The sequence below is a fragment of the Rhopalosiphum maidis genome, chromosome 2, assembly GCF_003676215.2.
Source record: "Rhopalosiphum maidis isolate BTI-1 chromosome 2, ASM367621v3, whole genome shotgun sequence".
NCBI lineage: Eukaryota > Metazoa > Arthropoda > Insecta > Hemiptera > Aphididae > Rhopalosiphum > Rhopalosiphum maidis.
The window spans coordinates 1,829,464-1,856,518 of NC_040878.1; the positions used below are offsets into that span (position 1 = coordinate 1,829,464).

A 27,055-nucleotide genomic window follows, 5' to 3' on the forward strand; every position below is an offset into this window, starting at 1 on the left:
ATATTTTAGAAAAATTATGTTTTTATTCTTCTATTTCTTTTTTTTAAGTATTACAGTTCTTAATAACAGCATATATTTTTAATGAGCAGAGTAGAAGACCTAACATTTTGTGTGGTACTCTAGCGACATTTCACTCCGCTTATCTTGACTATAAACAAATGAATTTGAAATTCGATTTTCATACTTTGAAATACTAAAAAAAATATCCTTAGGAATATAAAATTGAAAATATACGTCATTAAAAAAAAAAAAAAAACACTTGATAAATAAAAATGATACAAAAAGTAAATAAAATAATTATTTTCATCACAGATAACGTTTTATGACGACTTCTCAGTTGAAATTGTGTAAATCTAATATTACTCAAAACGTTCATACTTTTCGATCAATTGTTTGTCAGAATAGCCTTGTTATAAATTATTATTAGTTTAGAAAAAATATAAAATCATTAAAATTATAAATTAATTTTCTATAATTTTCGCCATTCAATGCCATCGGATATGAGCGGCTATGCCTATAATGTTCGTATCATCCGATTATCCTAATTATATGTTAATTGAGAACATCAGATCAGAGATTAAACATTTTGGTTCTAAATCGATTCTTAGTCCTTAAACAATTTCTTTAGGTACTTGAGTTATTACGGAACACGGGTGTTGTATCAATTTCTATTGTATTCTATCGATTTCCATGACAACGTACAATAATATAATATGTAAGAATGTCCTTTGAACGAATGGGGTATATTATTATGACGAAGTTCAAGACTCCTATATCTGTGGGTGGGTGGTTGGTTAAGAGGGGGAGGAAGATGTCTCCTGTGCAAGCATAATATTTTTACCATAAAATATTTTCAACAGTATATATGATATTTTAATAATATTCATTGTGACAATTTCACAGTAATGTAACGGATTGTAACATAATATTATCAGTGTTTTGAAACACTTTAATATATTATTATAATATTATGAGTTGCGTGTAGTATAATAATATGTGTCTGTATGCCTACATTATTATATGTACATAATATACGCGTAATGTGTATGATGTATAATATATTTGCGTATATATAATGTACGTATATTACATTGAACCGGTGTAAGATGTGTGAATGTGTGTGATTTATAATGCGGATTTCGACGACACGATATGGGCATCGTATTTGCGATTTCAAGCCTCGTGCGCATGTAGGTTCTCTACCTGTTTGACGAGAACCGATGAAATCGAAAAATATGTCTTCGACTCGCGTCTGGTCCGAATGAATTACCAGCTGCTCGGTACGTGATCAATATTCTTCTTGGCTCTTATTGAAACTAAAATACATATTAATCAGTATGTTCAACAGAAACGATCGTTTACTGTAATATCCATATTATTATAATCATTTCGGTGAAACTTGTGTTCCGCGAACGCCGACACTGAAACGTAATAAATTACAAACATTCGGCGTAATGTAAAAGTGGCGGCGCTGATGTACAATATAAAACTGATAATAATAATAATATAATAGTACAATAAAAGTGAAACGTAAAAAAAAATAGGACAAGTCGTCATCGTCTCGCCGATATAGTAGCGGTCAAAGCCCAAAGGTCGTCGTCGTCGTCGTCGTCGTGGATTATCAATCAAAAGAGTTACGTGCATGGTGCGGAGGAATAAAAATAATGAAAATTAAAGTGTATCTATAGTGAGACGAGTCAGGGCAGTTACAGTGGTTTTTTTTTGCACTTCGCTGACCGTCCATTAATACTGTAAAAATAATAAAGACATACATGTGTCATTAAACACGTCATGCCAGTGACCTACCCATGTGAATCGTGTTCACGAAAACGGCAGGCGAAATATCCGTTTACCGCATCGCACAATCGTCGAATGCCACGGCCCGTACTATGTACTGTAGAAATGAAAATAATATAACGAGTGTCTGTTATTACGGTGTATTTTAACCGGTGCAGTACGATTGGGGGCATTTTTAGTAACTATTTTTTACCTGTTCTGTGTTCAAAATCCACATTACGTTTGAACACTCGTGTCCCTAAAAAAAAAAAAAAACACCACGTTTGGGCATTATAACGAAAGAAGTGTAATATACCTTTTGTTAAGAATTGTATGCCGTTTATGACATAAATATTATTCACTGTCTAACCCTAATATACGTGAAAAATGTGTATAAAGTTAAATGCGTATGTACCAAAAATACTATACAGTAATCATGTTACTAAAATAAATAATATAAAATAATTCGAAAAATTTAAACTCAAAAATTATTTTATCGAATTCCCATTATTTTTTATACTTTAACACTGCTCCACCTAGTGTTTAAAGTGTTATGCAATCGTCGTTTTTTTAAGTACCTTAAAATTCGATGGGATACACGCGCGTAATTGAGCGAGAAAATAAAAAAACAGAACTGGAGTTAAGTGAGTTTCATAATGATGACATCAAATAATACAATGATAATAATAATAATACTGCAATATATTATTTTATATTATGAAAACTCATTTAGTCGATTCAACCAAAATATCCCTTACATCATCCAAGTCGACACGTACTGACACGTACCTATCACCTAACCTATATTAAATATAACTTTTAATTACAATAACAATATACTTCGTGTTTACCAATCGGCAATCGTTTCCACGACAGCCAGCGTGGGTGCCTTAAATTTTCCGAATGACAAACTCTCCCACACACACACACGTTTCACCATGGCGTGTACAAAATATGACCGTATTACGACGGTGGGCTTATTGACTCAAAACTTTATATCAAAGATAGGTATTTCTGTAAAATCCAATTATTGTACAAAATTATGCTATACAGTTTGGAGTAACAGCGCGATACACGCAATGGGCGATTTAAATTTAGCCTATGATTGCGTAGTGGATATTATTATATTCGATTTGAATTGAAAGGACGAACATTGTTTTTTATAATATCATAAAATTAATTTATGATGTTTATGTACATGGACGAATGACGTAATAATGTAATAGGAACTACCTAATATTTGAATAGATTTCGAAACCGTTTTGTTGTTTAACAATAAAACCTCATTCAAATATTTTTGATCCATGTCCGACGATGACAGCGATTATATTTTCATTTTTTACGGACAATGTAATATGTAATATATATATATAAACGTGTGCAAACAAATTATTTTTGCAGTGCGACATGGATAATGTATAATAACAATTTGTATTTTCAATGTGATCGAAATGTATTCGCCTAAATGTTAAGTTGTATATACGCCATACGTATTGATTGGAAAATAGCGTACAACTTTTTTTAAAGTAATGTCAATATATTACAGCGAATAGCGTGTATTGCACTATATTGCTATGTTTCGGTAATCGGTATAGACTTGTAAAGTTCCTATATATATCGTTTAAAATAACAAATTTTCCTCTGTAAATATACCGCAAGCAAATGTCGATAATCTAAACGCTACACATTTTACGATCGTTTACGTTTTTTTTGTCGACTGATTCGTTATTTCTGTTTTATATATCATAAACTAAAATACATCGTTGATTAATTCTAAATTAAAAAACTTTTGTTTTAGTCAACTGGCACATTAAACATAGAACTTGAGATTTATCTTCCTATAACCATTAACCAGGACTTACATACATATTTTATTTGTATAATTTTATACTGATAAATTCATCAACTTTGTTTTTTTATTCGCATTAAGTAAAAATATCCAGGTGTACATTAAAATATGGCTTAGAGTGACTTCCAAAGTTTTAACCACATGTTATACGTAGTATTGTAAAAAAGTCACGACAATCTCTCTCGCTAAATCGTACAATCATCGTGACCGGCAAGTAAAATACTTGTCTTGTATTTCCCTACAGGCTTTTAATATATATTTTATCACCCGATGCCACGCCGTGTGCGAATGTCTGCAATATAATATAGGTACCAATATAGTCTCAATCGGTTCTGTTTTCGATTAGCTCCCACAACATACCCGAGTTTCTGTACCAATACTCAACTAACTCTTTATTACTGTGTTCACTATGCAACAATGGATTGGGTTAGGTCAGTTTGTTGTCGTGGGTATAAACCATAATATTATGCGACCCCCGCGTTACGAAAATCAATTACAGCCTGTAAGTGTGATTTAAATTCGAGCGATTAGGGATTTACCATAAGTAACCAGAGGAAAATAAACACAAATTTAAACACCAACGGTTGCTGGTTTCTGAGTGAAATAGTATGACCCATGTGCGTGGGTGCGCGAGCAAGCGATTTTTCACTACTGCCCCGACACGGTCGTTTCCGTCGGACTTTGGCCTTAACCGTCGCGGCCGAGTCGTCTCGGGTACGGCTTTTATTTTATTTTTGCCCTCCGGCGTGCGTCATTCGGCTGTAACCCTGCCGCCGCCAAATATCGATTTGAACGCTTTCGCGACGAGTATATATTGTATGCATATAGACCGTGCTTGTGTTTATATAAAAGCGTACGCTATTTTCGGTAGTTGTAATTGTCTTTGACGTTTACGGAAGTCGGTGGTGATTTCAGTACTGTCGCCTTATCAGTGAAATAATTTCAGTTTTCAATAGAGGAAGTCAATAGTTTTGACCAGACTATATATATATATATATATATATATATAGTTAAAAAAAAATAAACCCTCTCTATTAAATACTATCAGAGATTTCTTATAAATTACGCGGATAAATCTAGAAGTGGCTGTTTAGAATTTTTATTGTGGTAGTTGATACATACTACCGACGGAATAAAAAAAAAAAATAAGTTTAGAAATAAAAATTTGATGGAAGTATAATATTATATGTATTGTGGTTGTACATGCCCGCATACAAATCTCTGTAAACGTGTATCTAATATTTATGTAATATCCGCGTCATTCTGTTCGACAGTAGAAGAAGAATACATAATTAATAGCTCGCATTTAAAAATACATAATAACATCTAGACAGGTAAAAAATATTATGTTTTTTCACACCACAAACATACACCATCATTTATACCAAATCTTATATACACTCCTATATTTAAGAACTTCAATAAACTACAATAAAAATGTTTAATCTCCCAGTACTTTTACAGTATATTAAATTTTCCCAGAGTTATAAAAATAGCTGTTTTTTACTAACAATCATTGGACCTTGGGTTGCGTTTAAAATCAGATAGTGGAAAATGCCCATTTTGCTCTCTCTCCTCGAGTGATGCATAATTATTGATATACCCAGCCGGATTATAATTGACGGATATGAAATTAAACTAAATTTTGTTATTTCACGTATAATATATATTAATATTCATGCACGGATAGACTGATCAATCGACAACCTTGCTATTCGGGATGCCATAAATTCGTCTGTCAGAACAACGGTGAATGCTTTTGATACGTACACCGAAATGTGGTGGTTCCCTGTCGGTTCTGTAAGTTCTGTTGTTTCAACTTGTAAACAGGCACCAGTGCACAACCGCGGCTTCCCTTCATCTACACAAATTACACACAACTCCATCAGTGGCATTTTAGAGAGTGTTTTTTTTATATCAGCTATTCCTTTTATTAAAATATTTATATTATAATCATCGACTTGTTAATGACTGAATTAATTGTTTGTATGCGCTCTGCATAAGCATAACTAAACATCGTGTTGCATAATAATATGCTCTTTTAAATATTTCAAAAACCATGATATTGTTTTCACACATCGTGGATAATAATTTATTCGAAACAAATGTTACTGTATTCATTGGGGTAGATGTTTTTGAACTTTGTAACTTTGAAAGCAACAATAGTTCAGTATATATGACATAATGATCGACAACATTTAGTTTAAATCAATGTGTTCGCTTTCATTCGATCGTCACTGTTTCCCTAGAAATTTCAAAAACAACCTCTCATCGGACAGTATTTGATTTGAATATAGTAATCTCCATTGGCATTTCATTTTCTTCTGCAAAATGTGATTTATGAAAAGAAACCGTAAAAAAGCACACCGCATATCGTTGTCAACAATGAAAAAAAACACCAATAAAATACGCATTTCTCAACGTGCGTTCGGTGTCTTCAAAAGTAGAATAAGGAAAATTCAAATGTAATGTACCCTCCACCTCCACTTGAGAACGATTTCACCAACACTTTGCCGGTATAACGATGCAATATGTATATTTGTATAATATAATATGACACGCGTCCACGATAAACTGTTGAAATGTCGTGTATCTATAATAATAGGTTTACACAGATTATATTTTATGTAGCTATATATGCGTCGTACGTGTGCGTATTTACCCTGCGTTTATAGCGTGAGACGGCCAAAAATCGATTTTGACACGACGGCGGCAACGGCGACGACGACGACGACGACGACGACGATAACTTTGACGCGTCGACGTTAACAATATAATAATATGAATAATATGATGTATTTTATGTTATATTGTGTTTGCGCGGAACCGAATTTGTACGGACGACACGTAGTTTAGGTTGTGTACATTATTTTGTGTGTGTTTGCTCGCAAACGATATGTACACTCGGTCATTATACCGCTTTTTAGTATAGAAAACGTTTGTTTTCGTATTTTTTTTTCTCGCGGAGTTCTTCCTCCACTCAGAAGACAGACAACGTGTCACATAATTATTTACATCTTGTGCCACAATCGAGTGAATGAATAAACTTGTTGGGTATCACATGGCGTTTAATAAAATACACACAAGTACTGACAGTAATAGTTATTATAGTATTGTGTACTTGTGTACCAAATATTTAGGTAAATAATATCCGTATCGACGCATTGTCTATAAGTACACACTACATCGATCATCTCATGATAAAATATATAACTATGCTTATTTATATATTATTATTATTTATGATCATCGGTATAATTAGAGGGATTTATCCCCTAAAGATGTTTTTTTGCCTTTTCTGGGATTTTTACCAAGTCCGCTAAAAATTAGGAGCTTATATTTTGTCATTTGCTTAATACTCTCTTAATCGGTTTGTTATGCCATTTAATATTTTAAAGAATATATCTAACGTTTAGATTAAAGATTAATAAAATTAAAATTGTAAATTTCGTTATTAATACTGTCTTGTATTATTATCTTATGGTAGTTATAGTTATGTAAATATTCTTTATATATACCTAACCCATCTGCCTTACCTATTATTATTATTATACATTTATAATATAGTTTATTAACTTGCATTAGCGGTTTACTCTAATGCTGGTAATTATACCTATGACAGTTTTGTTCGGTTTTAGTCGCAATTTGTAAATTGATACGTAATATATTATTATTAATATTTTATACAGAGTGGCGAGTGCCTTATTTGTTAAACGCGATACGCAAAACCCACCAAAGCCTTTTTTTTTGAACTCTGATTTTGCAAAACTAGCCCCGTCACAGGTTATGACTAAATTCTTGTATTTTGTTGTACACCTATGATACTCGTACGGGCGTGTATAAAGCTGTACTAACACAAGTATGTAGGAGACAGAACTACAGGAGTGTATATATATTGTGTTTTTCATTCTTTTTAGCAACTATAGTTCTTTTATTTATTTTTTTTTTTCGGACAATGAGCTCTGTTATTGGCGAGGTCGGCGTGTATGCGCCGGCTCCACACCGCCTCCGGTCCCCGTCCGTTTTCCAGATCAATACCAGTCGGACCGCCTGTTACCGGACGTCCGAAACCTACAGCCCGGACGACGCATTATAACCTCTGTTGACGTGCTAACAACCAGGCTTCGGCTTACAGTGCACACGCGACACACACATGTCATTTCACACACACATTCAAGTGTGTGTCTAAATAGTATTAGTAATTTTTTTAACCACGTTATGTAAATAATAAAAACCGTGAATAATGATGAAGTACACTACGTCGGTTAATTTATTAGGTAATAATAACATGTTTCGTGTATATAATAACGTAATCGTTAAAATTAAAAACCGCTAATTTTTTTTTCTTAAAATTATCAGAATACTCGTAATCGTTACATTCGTTTTCGTGATACCTGTTATCTATAATAATAATATATTGATATCGATAAACCTAATCCCGTAACTGTATTATTGTAATTTAAATAGGCATCATGTAGTGACATTAACACTGATACTTATACTTTAAATAATATTATATAAAGTTTATAACGATAATACAACCATAACAATTTTTACGTGATTTTATACAATATCGTTGTATCATAATCGCTTGGTGTGTGCCCGGGTGTAGTGCGAAGTTATAGGTTTCGTATTTACTCTGCCAGACCCGGCGAGCACGTGTATAAAGCGTGATATTCGCGTGTATACCATTTCTCATTTTACGTACAGGCATGTGTGCGGTGAAAAAAAACCAGGCTGTGCGCCTGCCAAATGCCTCCTCTCTCTCTCTCACTCTCTTTCTCTTTCTATATCTCTCTATATATGTCATATCTCAGTTATCCCCTCCCCATATTTTTCTCTCTCGCTATTTCCATACTTTGGTGTGCAATGTGCATCAGCATCGGAAAAAGCACCTCGATCATCTGTCCCGTCTACTGTATATATAATATTGTTGCCCCGCACAGATAACATCATTATCATCACAGACTGCGATGGCAAAATGGAATTTACATGTACGGCGGGAAAACCGGCACTGCCACGAAGATTGCGCGAAATGTTTATTATATGTGATGTGTACGTTAGAAGAGAAATATAATCCGAAGAGCGAATAAATAAAATAAAAAGCGCAGGACACGAGCACGCACTATTCATTATGCATTCAGGCCAGCCGGTCAGTCTGTATCTACCTGAGCCCGAGTTGCTGCAGCAGAGCCGCCTGTCCTCCGAACGCACCTGTGAACACACGCCTGCAGATCGTAATTGGTTTTTCCTTTTTCTCGTAAGTCGTCGTCTGCCCACAACCCGCTCCCTACCCTAACTCGGATTTTCATTGCAGAGTTTACACCGTCTAAATAAAAAGACACGCGATCCTCGACCGAATTCGACACGTGATTCGTTGTACACGTTTAAATTGCAGAAAATCCATCGTGGACCGTAAACGGAAATCGTTCAAAACATTGATGTCTCACAAATAATATATACGTTTCCGTCGGTTTTGGAATTCCACGTCGGCCATAGCAATGAAATAATATACTCGAATCTCGTTAAAAACTGTGTACCCATATACAATATATTATAATTTGTTATTATCTAATTTCAGTTAGCATTCGAGTTGTATATAAAACAAGTTTGCCAATTTAGCGATTAAATAATATATACACTACAGTCTACAAATCGACTTGAAATCGTATACACGGCGATGGAAAGATGTCGCGTGTTCTAGTCGTACAATATATTTTATGTGTGTTACATAATTCCGCCGCAATTCGAGAATCATTACGGGAGCTTTAATGCCGGGATTTGACGCAAACGTTTACTTCTATATCGCGGGGTAACTCGCTATAGTCGGTGAAAAAATAAAGAATAACGATAGAGCTGTTTTATTGTTGAGCATTGCAACCTTTTTCGGCTTTGCGCCTCACACGACTTGCGTTGTCCTCCTGCAACTCTATTGTTTTCAACAGTGGTTTCAATTGTTCTCGCGTCACAACTCACAAGCATAACGTGGGCGTGTGTATATAACAAATGGCGTAGCCGACGATCGTAACTTCGTAAGTCGTACAATTTTATCGATAAACGGGTTTTACACTTTTACATTGTGTATACCTAGTTACACAGTACACACACACGCACGCGCGTGCGTTTATGTTCAATTTTCACACGTTTTTCTTTACAATATGTTGTGCGCACGTCGAACACACGATATGCGGTTACAACAATATGCGCCTACGACGACGGTTTATCGACTCGCGGCGATTTATCTACAATTTATGCGCTGGCTAGAATTTAACACGATAAACACACGGCGAGAACGACTAGAAAATCAGAGTTCACTTTTTGCTACTTTTCGCTGATTCGCCGATCCTCTCAATCACCGGAGGCAGCTATAATAAAATATATATTATATTCGTTTTTGGGACGCCGGACGGTCGTTACACGCGCCTGCGGTCGTCCGAAATATGCCGAATCGCGATTTATGTAAATTAGATGTCCGTATATAAAGGTTTCGCTCAATATTCCTGTTTGCACGTGAGCAACACGGTTGTCAGAGATATCGTTCTTCGATAGCAATATGTCCACGCATATTATTATAGGGTTTTGGATGGGATTTAAATAACCCGAAAACAATTTTTTTTTTCAAATCTATGATGTCATCTCTATCCCAAGCGGCATTATAATACACACAACTGTCATTTATTAGCTGATGGATGCTGAAAGTGATATCAGATTATACGTTATCATATCTAAATATATTGTACAGTACATGTTACTTATTCTCTTATAAAATACGTAAAAATATATTAAGTTCTTAGTCCCGATAAATACTTATCTACGTCGAAAATATATTACTGAGTACGCGCTCGGTTTTTTTTATGGACACTGGACGGAGGTCTGTTTTGCTGCTGTTCGGCGACTAAACGATTATGATAAAATTCCGAATTTAATGTACGTCGAAATTTTTCCAACATGTTCGGGGCTCGTGGCCCGTGGTTCTTATACGCATCGAGTGACCAAAATATTCATCTCTACGCAGTCAAAATACAAAAATACAAAATGCTAATCGCGCGCATTCGCAATAATTATTTTTGTATACTGGAGGCAGTTTTGTTATTTTTCATCGTTAGCACAATGTATACCTGGCAGCAATGCATAGTATAAGTTGTTATATATAATATATATGTATTGAATAGAGCTTACACAATGGTGGGAATTAAACAATACGAAAAACGCACTTATAGAGCATGCCAATAACCTTTTCGATAATAACATAATATGTGTACGACTAGAGACATTCGTGGTGCAAATTATGAGTAGGAAGCGACGTCGTATGATAAACATTCGAACTAACCAAAAAGTATTAACAATATTTTCGTATGTAATCGCCTTGAACCCAATTTTCTGTAACGTGAATATATATTATATAGGTATCTAATACCTATTATTTATTATATTTATTGCCTTCAAATAACTATTAACGTTTTAAACAATATTCCCTTCATGTATAACTACTCTACCACTGTTTTACATTTTATCAAAATTGTTTCTACAAAAACTACGAAACATTAATTGTAGTTGCCATCAAGCGTGTTAATATGTTAAAATAAATTAAATATTTTTTTTATTATTATTTTATTATACCTAATACATTTGTAACAAAAATTGGAAGTTTGAACGAATCTAATTCACGAGTTTATTTGAAACCAATCATTATAGAACTTACAATATATATATATATGTGTGTAAATTGACCATCATTATAATAATTTATAACGTAAATCTTGTTTTGTTTGATAAAAAAAAAAAATAATAATATTAATAATACCTATGATAACTAGTCAATCCGGTTAAGTCTAAATCTTTCTTACAATATTCAAGGTTTACATTCGTTTATCTATTAAAATAGAAAATAGGAAACAATACGTATTTAATTTTTTTCATAAAAAAAGAATAATTACAATCTAAAAATAAAAAAAACTTTAATAGGCAATATTGATTACACGTTATAGTGACAAAAATAATTGAAATGGGTAAGCAGTAATTACTCAGTAATACCGTCCGACATATTAATCCCAAAATACCGAAATAAAATATGATAGTTACATGACTACTGTGTAATTGAAATTTAAAATATATTTATTAATTTTTTTAGTAAAATTGCATCACATTTTTGAAATATACATTTTTTATATTAGAATTTTGTTTAGTGTATACATTTTCAAAATCAACGATTTAACGGGTTTTCTTTTTTGGCATACTTTCAATAACATAAATTACTGTAGTTTCCTAATGAATGTGATAATTATGAATTATGACCTACAAAATATTATAACTGTATTTATATATAGATATACCTATATTGTTAAATTGTTATGCTTAACCTTCACTCATTTCTATTGGACTTGAATTTTAGCAAAAAAAAAAAAAATGTGCGTGTTATTAGTTAAAGAGCTAGGTATATTATAGTAATGAGAGTACCTATATTTATATATAGTAAATAAACATAACCTTTGTCTTGGTATAATAATGTGTTACAGATTACTTCAATAATTAAAGACATTAATCAAAGCGCCTGCCATACATAAATATTAATATCAATCACGTTTAGGTATTTTATTTTTTATCAATAGAAAGAAAAAATTGAATTAATTATTAAACTCTATTGCAATTTGTAATTTGCACCTATATAATTTGTAAAATTATTAATAATAACCCATTTAATAATAAATAAATACAATTTATATTATTTATATATACATTTTTTTCGACTAGTAGATTAGTTGCTCAATATAGTTAGGTCAATTATAAATAATATATATCGACTATATGTCTATATCAATAAATAAGAGCGTAATATTGAATGAATTTCGATTTATTTATATTTAATTTTATTTAAAAAAAATAATCATGGTTGTAATTTAATTTTTATAATGAATTATTCTTTGATACTATTGATAAGGTTAAGAACATTGTTTATCGAATGAGAAATTTACACAAAATCTAATTCGTGAATTATAGTGAATAAATTAAATATATTTTAAAGTAGGTATTCAGCTTATTCAGCTTTTATTAAAACGATTACATGTTCTGATGTATTACTATTGCGAAGCTGATCGTTTAAATACGGTTAAGGTAATCAATTTAATCGTTAAATTTAATTTGATTCAAAATATTAAAAAAATATTTAAAACAAATTAAAATTAAATAAATTCCACTTAAAAATTAGAACTATTTGATCATGAATTTCTATATTTTTTTCAATTTGCTTAAAACTTTTATCTATTCTCAGACTGTGCAGTTCTACACACTTTTTAACCATCTTGTACGATTTATAACATTAATGTTTAATAATATGACTATTTTGCTAAAAAATTTTACATTTTAAATAATATTATCTTTATACTATTGTGTTACGGTTGAGAAAAATATACATACTAACTAAGCTACTTTTAAACTCGTTATGTCAGTGAATTCTTTGATCTCATATTTGTTTAGGTTTTTTTTTTCATTTACGCTTAGAGGTACACTTGTTCAAATAAATGACTAATTTATAATTTAAAAACTCATTTAGATGTTATTTTGAAAATATATTTCATGTACAACCGGTGTTGTAATGCCACGTGCTAATTGTCTAATACATTTTTATTTTTATATGTTACAATAGATTATTATTTTAGATTAATAATAATAATATTTATAATTATTTATTTATTTATTTCACGTTATGTTTACTATAATAAATTGTAGATATTGATAATCATTATTTTAAAATCTGTCGAGACTTTAGTAATTTAAAAAAAAAACATAGTAAATAAGGTGTATTCGCTGAAAACGTCTACGAGTATACCAGTGGAGGTCCTTGACAAATTCCAGGGGGGGGAAATATTTTTTACATTAAATACAATCCTTAAACATAGAAGTCATAAAAAAAAATAATATAAAATATAGATATACCTATTATCAGGTTTTTGTTTTAATAAAATATAGGCCAAGATGGAGGGGGCGATCCACCCATCAGCCCCCGTAGGACAACCATTGAAGTATACACAAAAAATTATTTAGAATCTTCAAATTAATACAAATTAGATTTGTACATACCTACTTTATTCTTTGTTAAATATTTATTACACCACATAAAAAAAACAATATATATGTATTGAATTTCATTTAAAGCGCCCGTTTAGTATACATTTCTCGAACCTATATTTTAAAAAATGTCACTATGTATAGATAAAAAAATATTATATTGCTTTTTTAATTACTTTAATGTATACAGCTGCATTGTTTGAAATTTTAATATCAACAAATCATATTACCCGTTCCTACTGGTAAGATAATTAAAATACCTCTGTTAGGTAAAAAAAGAATTTATATAGAAATATAGAATTAAAATTTCGTTCAAATTTAAAACTGAAACGTTACAATTTATAATATTGTATTGTGCGAACATTAAAGTAGGGCAGAAATGTCATCATTCTTCTATTTAAATTTATGTTTAATTTTTTTTTTATATTCTACGAACGTAAACATTTTAAAACTACCCCCGTTAACAAAAATCAAGAATAAAACCGTTGTCGCAATTCATTTCTATCTATAAACACAAACAACGCTGTTTGTGTCGTATTGATGTATTAATTTTTTTTTTATTAAAAACAATAAGAGATCATTACGTGTCATTATTACGACGCACTCCAGTGATGACTGAAGCGTTAATTATTATGGAATAATTAGTTTTAATTAAAAACAGACATTAAAGTCCTTTACTATTTTATTTTTATACCAAACGATAATCGTGATAAATTAACATCAATTCTCGGAACACATCCACATATTCGACGTCGTCCCTCTTAATTGTTTTAATATATTTTGAAATCATCTTCAACAAATTTTTGCCGTCCTTACATTATAATTTGTCAATTGCGCTACAAACAAAACGTCACTGTTTACTGCTCCAGAGATTGTATATACACGCGCATATTATACATGATATTATGTGTATGAAATATGCATATAGCGGCCCTTCAACGGGTCACCGAAGTCAAGGGTAAATCAATTGTATAGAACAATATTGAACGGCATAAGTTGCCGTTTATTTAGAACGAATAGAGAAAAATCGATAACCATTACGCACATAGATAAAATTATGTAAACCAATTGAGATGACTAGACAAACGATATGTACTTGGACAATGACGTGTGTACCCGTGTTTGAGTAACGATTTTTATACGTATTTTGTATAATTATTTGTAGATCTTTCAATTGTCATTACTTAACAATAATAAATGTTTAAACTAAAATAAAACTTCAGTTGTGATTTTGAAAGGGGCGATTTTCCTTTTGAAACTGTTAATTTCATTTAATATATTAATAAAATAAAAAACAGTCGATAGTTTATATTAACTAACTACTAATTATTTACTATACTTTTTAAAAAAAAACGAATACAATTTAAGTATACGATTTGACAGTTTTCATAAAGAGGATTAAAATAATTTTTTTTTTGCATTTTTATTTGTACCATGGTACTAAATATATGTAAATATCAATGTTCAATAAATTACCAAACATAATACAGCATCTTATTAGTAGTTTGTGTATGATTTGTAATATTTATAAATTGTAATTATCTTTCTATCTATATACATAGAGGTACAATGTTATAATCTTATGGAGATTTAAAAGGGCCTGTAAATAATATGTAAATAATTACATCATTGTTTATTTTATTTTCAAAATAAAACAGTCTAATTTTAGGTAGTTGTGTTTGAATAAACTTATACTAAAAAAAATATTCTTCATAATAATCCGTTCGAAAATATTGATTTTTGATTTAAAATTACAGCTCTCGCTTTATATTTTATACTCACATTACAAGTAGTTAAATATTTTAAATTATATTTATGACTTATGTATACTAGTATACTAATTATTATTTTTATGATCCAATTTGATTGGCTTGGCGAAAATTAAATTTAAAGCCCTTGTAAACAACCGAAGTCAGTCGGTTTATACTGTAAAATGTAAATGTTAAAAATTTTCTTTACCTCTCTAAACTTATAACGATTATAATTTTAACAAATAAACGAATATTTATGTTTCGTTATAAGATTTAATTATTTTTAAGTGCACACAAATCTTTTGTGTGCTAGTGTTGAATGCAATTCCGTACATAATGATAATATGGACTGCATACGAACTGAGTCTCAATAAAACGTTTTAGAATGAATTGAATCTCAGGTTGTTTTGAGGTATATACTAATTGAGTCCGTATTTTAACACTAACCGAGTCCCGTTAGAGTGTTAGACTTAAAAAAACATCATCCTTCCTATTTTTATAGACTTGAAATTTTTTTTATGTATATATTTTATTATATAATAATGTATGGCTATAATATAGTATGAATAATTTAAATTTTACTTGTGTATAAATAAATTAATAAGGTGATGATAAAATTACATTTTTTACATTACTAAAAATGTATATGTGATAAACGCTGTACCTATAAAATGATGTCAACGATATACGTAGTATTCATATATGAATACTATAGTTAGTTTTATATTTTACTCAAAATAGTCCGCGGACTCAATTAATATACTTATGGTTTCCCAACCACGGACTCAATTAGTACATTATTTTATTCCAGTTCAGGTATTGGGACTCAATTAGTATACAGCGATGACATGTCATTTGATGAAATTGAATTAAAACTATCTTCATGAATTCATCACATTGATAGAAGCATTTATTTTTTATATATAACAATAAGAAAATTACTTAGTATTTAAAAATTAAAATAATAATTTTTTCAATGATTACAAGTTAGGTACCAAACAAATCTTCTTAGGTTTTAAAATTGTACTGTTTGTGGCGGTTTAATAAATTTCATATTTCATTTGTAAAAAATATTTTTTTAAATAGGTATAAATTTTAAATTTTTAGAATATAAAAATTCTTACTTTACCTTTTATTAAGAGAAAACAATGCTCAAAATCTCTTAAAGTCCATCTCCATCATTTTGCTATTTTAAATTTTGTTTTATTGAACACTTCAACAAATGATAAATCAAATTTATTTTAACCGTAATATCAAATATATATATATTTATAATTATTAATATAGTTATTTTTAGAAAATAATAAAAATTAACTTGTTAATTATTATTTTTAATTTAAAACATTATAATATTTTGATTGTATACATTTTTGTATTTTAAGTAAAAATGAAACTAACTTGCATCTAACACTATAACCAGTAATTACGAAACTAACTAATTATGTCCTAATAAATCTTCGGGTAAAAATTGTAAAAACAAAAGTGCCAAAATGTGTTTGATAACTTTAACATAAATCTTATCAGAGTAATATTAATTAGTATTCGAGTTAGATAAATATTAGTATTTTATATATGTAATTTTATCATCATGGATTTATTGATAACTTTTTGAAGAGCATTAACTAAGCCTGATAATTACAAATGCTTATATCAACAATTTAGTTTAAAATTATGCCTATGAATGAGTAAAGTATATATAATTGATTAAATAAAATCAGGAGTAAAACAATTATTATCTCAAGTGTTTTATTTTATACGATATGTACATGATGTAAATAAGGTGTATTGGGATAATTATTTTATGTTTAGAAACAGTAAAGACGATTTGTAATCCGATACCATTAAAGCTTAAAATAAATAAGTTTTCTATGATTTCTTGATAAAACTCGAGATCAATATGACACTGTTGCATTTTCTAGTCTGTAGTGAGTAGTGTTCGTTGGTCGGTTGTTGGTGTCGTTTCAATATGAGGCGCTATAGGGTATTTTCATAATGTATAATAAATAGTAATTATTAATCAAATGAGTTAGTTCATACTTCTATGCATATCAACGTTTAGTTTTGTTTTCTTCTTTGTGTGTAACATTATAGATAGTTTAACTTGAACTAAATAATTAAATTGATTTAATATAGGTTTTTTAAATTATTGTTGATAACTAACTTAAAATTATAATAATGTGTTTATATATACTGTTAATTTTTTCCATTTCTGTAGATATTCATCGTACTATAATGTAACCATCGCATGTATATATTTTCAAATTTGTGTTGTTCTCCATAGCATTAGCATGAATATTATTGACGATTTCATGCTGAAACTTTTGTTATATGTCCCCTTGTAATTTTAAATACTGCTATAGTTTACTCAATGTGTTGAGAAAAAGTTTGTTACATTACAAGCTCGTATAGTCTCATAACTATAGTATGAAAGAACTACTTTGCTTAATTAGATCATAGAATAATCACATAGTTAAAGTTTTAAAGCAATACAAATTAAATTGTTCTTAGTTTTTTTTTGAAATGTGTATTGTTCAATATTAAAAAAAAAATTATTTATTAGTTTGACGATATTATATTTAATTTTTTTCAATATTTTTTCTTTTAATTTATTTTATTGTTCAATTTAACATGTAATTTTAACATAATACTTCAATCACTTGATCAATTCATCAATTAATTACATTTTTTCTTGTGTTAAAAAAAAAATTATTCCTTGGAAGAAATATTTCATAAAAAATCTTTACATATAATTTTCAAACGAACAATTTAATTTTTATTGCAACATATTTTTTTTTAAATTTAAACTAATCATATTATTTAATTTTTCAGGGGTCCATGCGACCGATTATCACAGAACTGGATAACAACAAAAAAGGATCTATTCGAACAGATGTTGCCGATCTTGTTATGGTCAAGTACGTTTTAAAAATTATTATTAAAAATGTATAGTTAAGATTATTAAAATGAACACACTAAAATAATTTATTTTGAAAATTTTATAAAATGTAAATACTAAATACATTATCTTTTCCTATTGCATTTTGATTTTAAATAGGTATATAATATCAAACATATTTATATAGCATATCTGTGAAAAATATTATTCTATTAACCATAAAATTACCACTTTATAAAAATAATTTACTTAAAATGTAATCTAATTTAATACATTACAATCATAACTTGTATTTAATAATAAGACATAGATACTTTTCAAACACGAATTATATATTATTAATATTTAATTTTATTAGATATTTTAGTTTTTCATTTATGACTAATAATACATGTATTAGTAGTTGGGCATAGACTCTTATAAAATATAATATAGACATTATTATAATGTATAATACACAATATCTACTTAGGTATTTACTATAATTAATTTAATACACATTATAAATGTAAACATGGACAAACCTGAATTTTAGGTGATAGGTACCAAGTACAACATTTTTGGGTACCCTACTTTATTTGGCCCCTCTCCTATCAATCTAAATCTACATTTGAAGCCATTTATTGTTCTGTAGTAGACTTCTAATGATTCCTAATGGTTTTGGATCATGCTACTTTTACTATTAAAATAATGATTTTTACACTCAAATGTAAAACGTACATTATGTTACATTATGTAATAACACGGAATAATTTATAATTCTTTTTTTTTTTTATCGCATGCTATAGAATTTTGATTTTATTTAGGAAAAACATATAAAATATGGCTAAATGGTTTAATTTTTAGGATCTAATTATAAAATGTCAGCAGGTGCCTTGGCACATCAACCTTCCATTGTATACATATGATTATTTAGTTAAAGTAGATATATTAGACTGAAAAGTACCACACACAATGTATTCATATAATGGAATTTTAATGTAGTATTTACATTTACTAGAAATATTTCCAAAGCACTTTATTGAATCGAAAACACCGCGCTGAATCTAGAATGGGATGAACCCACCAAAGAAAAAAATAAAAACGTTTTCACTAAAGTAAATAGTTTGTCTCCACACACATTGATTCCACTACACTTTCATTTAAATCAAAAATCCACTTCACTAATATTCATGGTCAACAAATTCGTATAAATATGAATAATTTTACGAACAAGTATAAATTTGTTAAGAATGTATAACCATTTTTTATTTTCATTTTATATTTTACGATTTAAAAATTGAATATGCTATATTATTCTTACTTAGATATTTAATATACTAATATTATAACACATTTGTCTTTAAATAACTACTTTTTTCGGTAAAATATTAACTTATAATATTATACAATTAATATTATTGGTGTGCATATCATATTATGATAATAAAATTGACTTAATTTAATGAATTGAACACTCAATTACAAAATATGTGTAATTAATTTAACATAATATATCATTACGAGCTTCAATAACTTGTTATCTTCGCGATGGCTGAATAGAAACCTACATACCAATTATTATTGTACAGAATATATATTAGTATAATACTTATTAGTTATTACTTATTACATATTTAAAAGTTATTCATAATTAATAATCAAATTAATAAACTCATCCACTTGATCTTTATATAACACATCAATATGACTAAACAATTTATTTTTAATTTAACAAATTTATTTTTTAATTATAAACAAATATATTTCCCTATAGTATTTTTTTAAACACAATAATATTTGTTAATAAGTACTAGGGGTAGTCAATAATCGCAATTTAAATTAGTGCTCACATATTTCTAACATAAAGATGTATAAATTATAAAAATATTTGACTTTACTGATAAATGTTATTCTAATACATAATAATATGTATATAATTTTTTTAATAATACTAAAAATAAAAATCGAAGTATTAAATTATGTATATATTTTATATATTATATATTATTTAGAATTAGTGTTAAAGTATTGTACATTTCTACGAGTATAATATTTGTATAAGATAAAGTACCTATAATATAGATCCTATACCAATATCCATTTTTATAATCATTGAGCCAACGTGTTTCAAACTAAATTTTTCTATAAAACTCTAAAAAGGAAAATTATATCATACACATAAATTGTAGTAATCGTTAACGAAATTGATTTATTTTAAATCCGATAACAAATTCAAACATTTATAATTTTTTTTATTTAATCTGTATATGCTTAGGAATTGATTAAATAATGATAAATATATTATTGGATTGCCTACGCAGAATCAACGTTTATTTTGATAACTTATGTGCATGCATCACTTAGTAATTTATTCAACTTTTGTTTTTTATATGAAACAAGAAAAACGATAATTTATCATCTTAAATTGACAAAGACAATAAATGTTATACGTATTACCATTGATTATAAAATAGAGAATAGACTATTCTATAATCAGTTGTATTACGTATACTAAAATCTCTGTAATAAAAAAACAATCAATTGATTTCTATTGGTTACCTATCTATGAACTACCGACGTCGGTCGATGTTTTATTGCACTAAATGTTTTTACAATGTACATGTTTGAAAATCTGGTGGAATACATATGTGGAGAGGTATTTAACTACTTTTTTTTATTAATGTCTAATATTTGTATTTACCATCAAACTAATAAATAAATACTGACTTATGCGTTTAAAAATAAACTATTCTTACTCGAATAATGTTAAATTATGTATACTGCTAAACATTATAATGCAGTTGTACTTACCTACAATCTTATGTATATAAATATATAATATTATGGTGGGCTCTTTTACTAATGGCTATAATGTAATGTACATCATCACAACTTGATTGTGTGAAATTATATTGAAAACCGCATTTCTTTTCTAAATCCAAAAATAAATAATTTTTAACATACGTTTAATTAGATACAAATGTTCATCAAACGGAGTACCTATAACACAAACCAATGGCTCGACACTTCCGCTGGTATCGAGTACAAGCAAAGATGCCGAGTTCGGTGGCTACAATCCATTCGACCACCGGACAGTCCAATATCCGACCACGTAATTAAATAAAAATTGTTTAAGATTATCGTACAAAAACTTAGAATCGTTAATTTTCAGGGATATGGAAACATTTATACATTTGCTGAAAGGAAGTCTAGGCTCAGGCATATTGGCCATGCCTTTGGCTTTTATGAACGCTGGACTAGTGTTTGGGCTCGTCGCAACCGCTGTAATTGGATTCGTTTGTACATATTGTGTCCATATATTGGTAAGATTTAATTATATTCAAATATCATAGATATTAATTATTGGCATAAACACTAACTTGGCAAAAAAAAAAGCATAATCTTAAATTATGTTACAATAAATACTTTCTGTTCATTCTTTGTTGATAAAATCAGTATTTTTTAAAAAAAAATAGCTAGACGCTTATTTTTTTTTCTTAAAATAAATCCAGTCTATTCAACGAGTTTTATCAGTTTGACCTTTTAAACTTCTAATTTTAATTTTAAACATTTACTTATTTTCAAAAGTTATTCATATTTTAATAAACATTACATAAACAAAATTATTGGAATTTTAATAAAAAGGAACTTAGCGATATTTTCTTAAAAAAATAAACGTGAAATTAAGTAATATTCCATACAGTTGAGTAAAAACGTATCTTTCCATATAGATGATTTAATAAAACTGTTTATCTAAAAAAAATTATTTAATAGATTGGACATAATTATACTTTTTTAACTCGATAGTTTTATGAAAATTAACTAAACCCATTTATTTATGTATTTTTGTATTTTTAGGTAAAATCTTCTCATAAATTATGCCGTAGAATGCAAGTACCAGCATTGGGATTTGCTGATGTTGCAGAAGTTGCCTTCCTCGCTGGGCCCCCAGCCTTCCATAAATTTTCAGGCCTCTTCAGGTATTCAATTAAAAAGTTAAATATTAAATATTTCTTAGTAGATATATAATTTTTTTAGTTAGAGGTGGCTCACCAAGTTTTATTGTATATCTGAATCCTCATGTGGAACACAGCAAAAAATAAGTTCATAAAGTACCTACTGGTGTAAATGGTTGAAACATGATTATTATTACTGTTAAGTAGTGTTACTTAACACACTATTATAAAAATAATTTTTTTTAATTGCATCTCGTAACATTATTTTTGGTATTTAATACATTGTAGTATCGTCAATTATAAATTATATTTAAGTATATTTTACTTTTAATAACTCCCTGTATGCTAGTTAAACTCTTTTACTACATATCATTTTTATTGGTTTTTAATACTGACATTTTAACTCTAAAAAACTTTACCAATAATTTATGATAATTGATAGGCCTTTGTGAACTTGTTTGTGTTAAGTTCCATGTGTGATTAACAGAATATGACAAACTTTAGTGTGATGTCTTCTTAAGTAGGTATATTTGTCTAATTGCCTATCATATATTTATATGGTCTGTATGGTTTCATACAATATTGTTTTATATCTAAATGTTTTTTTTTCATGAATTTTTCAGAGGCCTTGTTAACACGTTCCTAACCATTGATTTGCTTGGTTGCTGTTGTGTTTATATTGTTTTTGTTGCAAAAAATATAAAACAGGTAAAACAAAAAATAATATGCATTTATTGAATATTTATAATTTACATTTAATAGTTATCAAGACATTTATTACAAAGTATTTGTTAATAAGACAATTTTGATTCATACACTCAAATACAAATAAATAATACTATTTATATATTTTATACTCTCTTTTTAAAAATGAATACCAAACTTGGTTTAATTTTTTATTTTATTAGAAATGTATTACTTACTCTTGAAAAAAACAATTAAGTAAATTTAGTCTCGTTCAGTATAATCCTAGTTAATTAATTTATGTTTTATTTTAATTTTTAAGTGAAATAAAGGGTTTTAGATAAATTAAAATATTTTATATACTAATTACTTATTTATAAATTAAAATATTGTAAAACCCATCAGAAAACAATATCCTTACCTAAGGTTGGTAATTAGTTAGTTCATTTTAATTAAAAGGCTTACTACACACAATCAACTACTGAACGCAAATTTGCTATGTTTTTTATGTTTGACAATTAAGTACTTATAAAAATATTTCAAAATATTTTGTATAATTAAATTAAATATTTAAAATAGTTATAGATTTTTAGATATTTAGGCAATATTGTGATGAATAAATTAGAAAAATATCCAATACTTTCATATAAATATAACACATTATTATTATGAACAGACAAATAATTTGAAATAATTGGGTTACATCACTTACATTACACATGTATTAATATTCTATAGTACTGAATTTATTTAGTTTCTATGCTTTGTAGATTTTTAAGGCAACTTTAATTACTTGCATAGGCCATTAATGTTAAATATATGGTTTTTGTTTTCAGGTTATGGATGAATATGTATTAGAAATAAATGTTAGGTGGTACATGTTAATGATGTTGCCTTTGGTAATCGCTATGAATTTAATACGTAATCTGAAATATCTGGCTCCATTTTCAATGATTGCAAACTTTTTGGTTGGTATTTGCATGACCATTACATTCTGGTATGTGTTTCAAGATGTGCCATCCACAAAAACTGTACCGTACATTACAGATTGGCACAAATGGCCACTGTTCTTTGGCACTGCCATCTTTGCTTTGGAAGGAATTGGTGTTGTGAGTATATCATATTTTACAAATTAATTTTTTTAAATTAGATATGTACAATTATTTCTCATTTTTTTTGCATTTTAATTATTAATTGTATAATAATGTCAGTTACTTACATTTATATAACTACATTATAAAAAAACCAATGAGATATTATGTTTTGCAAAATTTACTTTGCAAGAGAGAATAAGAACTATCTCTTAAGAAAATTAATTTTACTATAATAAAATTGTATATATTAATATATAATGACCTATTTATTATTATTTATTTATTTATTTATTATTTTTCAATACCTATTAAGGTAATGCCATTGGAAAACAACATGAAAACACCACAACATTTTATTGGTTGTCCCAGTGTGCTCAACATTGGCATGTCCATTGTTGTGATTTTGTACTCTACTGTTGGATTATTCGGCTTCCTCAAGTATGGTGATAAAACTGAGGGCAGCATCACGCTAAATTTACCAAAAGATCAATTGTAAGTTATTATAATTCTGCATTAATGATTCTTTCAATAAATTATTACAATAATAATAGTTTAGCTATTTTAACATTAAAATAAGTAAATAAAAACTTTCCTTTCCTAATTGCAGATTAGCGCAATCTGTTAAGATCATGATAGCCGTGGCCATTTTCCTTACATACAGTCTTCAGTTTTATGTACCTTTTGAAATAATCTGGAAAGGCTCTAAGCACCGGTTTACATCACACCCCGTTCTTTTTGAATATTTGCTCAGAGTGTTCTTGGTCGTGTGCACAGGTAAGTCGTTTTCCTTGTAAAAATAATTAAATTACTAATATTATTATAGAGTTGGGAATTTGTATGAATATATTAAAAAGAATGTATTAATTATTGAATATTAGCTTATACAATGACAAGTAATATTAGTTAAAATTTGAGTAATATATTTCTTGCTATAAAAACATCAGACATAATATTTATTTACTTAAAATAATGTTCAGGACAAGGTCTAATATAAAATAAAATATAAAGATAAAATATATCAAGTGAAAAAAAAGGAAATAAGCCAACATTAGCATAAACACTATTCTTATAAAATATCTAAATATTTATATAGGAATAAATTTATAAAATATAAATGTATAATGCTGAGTATGATAGGAGTATTAAGTTCTAGAATTGATCTATAGTATATATTTACATTGGAGTTAATATAATTAATTAAAAAAGTCATTAAATATTCCAAAATGTTACTTGTTTAAATTAAAATACAGGAAAATCCAAATATTAACTAGGCGTTTTATTTTTCTAGTTTGTGTTGCCATTGCTTGTCCTAACCTGGGCCCAGTCATATCACTCGTCGGAGCACTATGTCTGTCATTTTTGGGTCTAATCTTGCCAAGCTGTATCGATCTGGTTACATGCTGGGAAGAACCTGGATTGGGTAGAGGATATTGGCGCCTGTGGAAAAACTTGGCCATCATAATGTTTGGCATTTTGGGATTGGTTACCGGTGTTTACTCTAGCGTACTCGACATCATCGAACAGTTCAATCAGTGAGCGTGTGCGCAAGTAATTATTTCAATTACAAAAGGATGGCAGCGACACAACTCTCATACAGACAGAACAGCAATATTAGCGTTGTCAATTACAGCTATTAGTGTCCAGTAAAATTGTTTTTAAACAGAAAAAAAAAAAACGACAATAACTATTTTGTACTGATTAACTAGGGTGCAACAGTGAATTTTGAAACAAAAATTTAAATACAAAATCATGGATTTTAGATATTAGACTTTTATCTTTTGTCATCAGTTTTCGAATATTATATTATTATATTTTACAATGTTCCTTGATCGGCCTTGTAAATATAATAATACAATATCAGACTAACAAAAATGTAAGTAAAAAATTGAAATATTCTTGTTGCTCAATATTTGTTTCCGTTAGTAGTACTTCATGATTTCTATGAGTGTTATTTGCTCGTAATGAGATATTTTGAGTCCGATAAAGTTTTCCTTATTTTATTTGAATATTCCATATACTATCTTAAAAAATAATTCATAATTAATCCACATTTAAAATAATCTATACTATTGTAGTACTATTATTTTTCTGATACTATATAGTATATACCATAAGACATTAAGTATTTTAGTTATTTTTATTTATATGCAACTTTTTTTTATATATATATTATTTTATTCTTCACTGTCTCAAAAATATATAATATTGTTTTTACGTGTCTAATGCTGATAAACAAATACATTTCTGTCCATTTATTATAATAAATATTTGTTTGACCAATAATGTTATAACATTTTTGATTGTTACTGTGAAATTATAACTGTGTTTATTATGAGCAGATTTGCATAAAAAATTATGTATTAATACAAAAATAATTAGATACCTTTTAAATCAATGAAAATTAATAGTTTGGTAGGAATGATGTTTGAAATCACTTTCTACCAAACTATAACTACTTTGGACTATTTATGATACAGTTAATTAGTTATTTTTTATATACATATAAACTATATAGCCATATAGGTTTTACTAAAAACAAACAATTCTTAACAGAAAAAAAATTAATTGGGCAATAACTATATTAAAGATGAGTGCAATCAACCAGCTATTATTATTGTTCAGTTAATAAACTAAGAACTGAGATTTAACTAAGAAAATTACAAACTTTATTCATGGGTAAGTTCTTATAACATAAAATAATAATGAAAATTCATTGATTTTTGAGCTAGTGAAGCAAAGTTGATTTCATGTCCAAATATGTAGTTCTCTAATCTCACAATATAATTCTTTGTGTTTGTTTCATTGTACATTTCTCTTTGACATAGACAACTATTAAAGTGATTACATTATGTTCAACTAAACAACTTATTGTTTAGATCATGTACAAACGAATAGAATATTTTGTTATAAAATAAACAAAACTATTTTACCTCAAATTTAAATTAACTATAATTATGTAAGTAATTAAATGATCTAGAAAACTGTTGTTTACTGATTACCAT

General features: G+C 28.3%; 1 protein-coding gene across 4 annotated transcripts in view; it reads left to right on the forward strand.

The window, feature by feature from the left end:
* LOC113551060 (proton-coupled amino acid transporter-like protein pathetic) overlaps positions 1–25,814 on the forward strand; it is a 34,929-nt gene extending 9,115 nt beyond the window's left edge. For 3 of the 4 annotated variants that reach the window (XM_026953086.1, XM_026953087.1, XM_026953089.1), the window contains 9 exons: positions 18,271–18,356; positions 21,294–21,431; positions 21,492–21,642; positions 22,178–22,299; positions 22,899–22,983; positions 23,796–24,068; positions 24,367–24,545; positions 24,661–24,827; positions 25,342–25,814. In XM_026953086.1, coding sequence (XP_026808887.1) covers positions 18,271–18,356; positions 21,294–21,431; positions 21,492–21,642; positions 22,178–22,299; positions 22,899–22,983; positions 23,796–24,068; positions 24,367–24,545; positions 24,661–24,827; positions 25,342–25,589 — 1,449 coding nt within the window. In that variant the 3' untranslated portion in view covers positions 25,590–25,814. Of the gene's footprint in view, positions 1–17,353; positions 17,423–18,270; positions 18,357–21,293; positions 21,432–21,491; positions 21,643–22,177; positions 22,300–22,898; positions 22,984–23,795; positions 24,069–24,366; positions 24,546–24,660; positions 24,828–25,341 lie in introns of those variants that run through there. The other variant, XM_026953090.1, reaches the window with a different exon arrangement.
* The last annotated feature ends 1,241 nt before the right edge of the window (positions 25,815–27,055 follow it).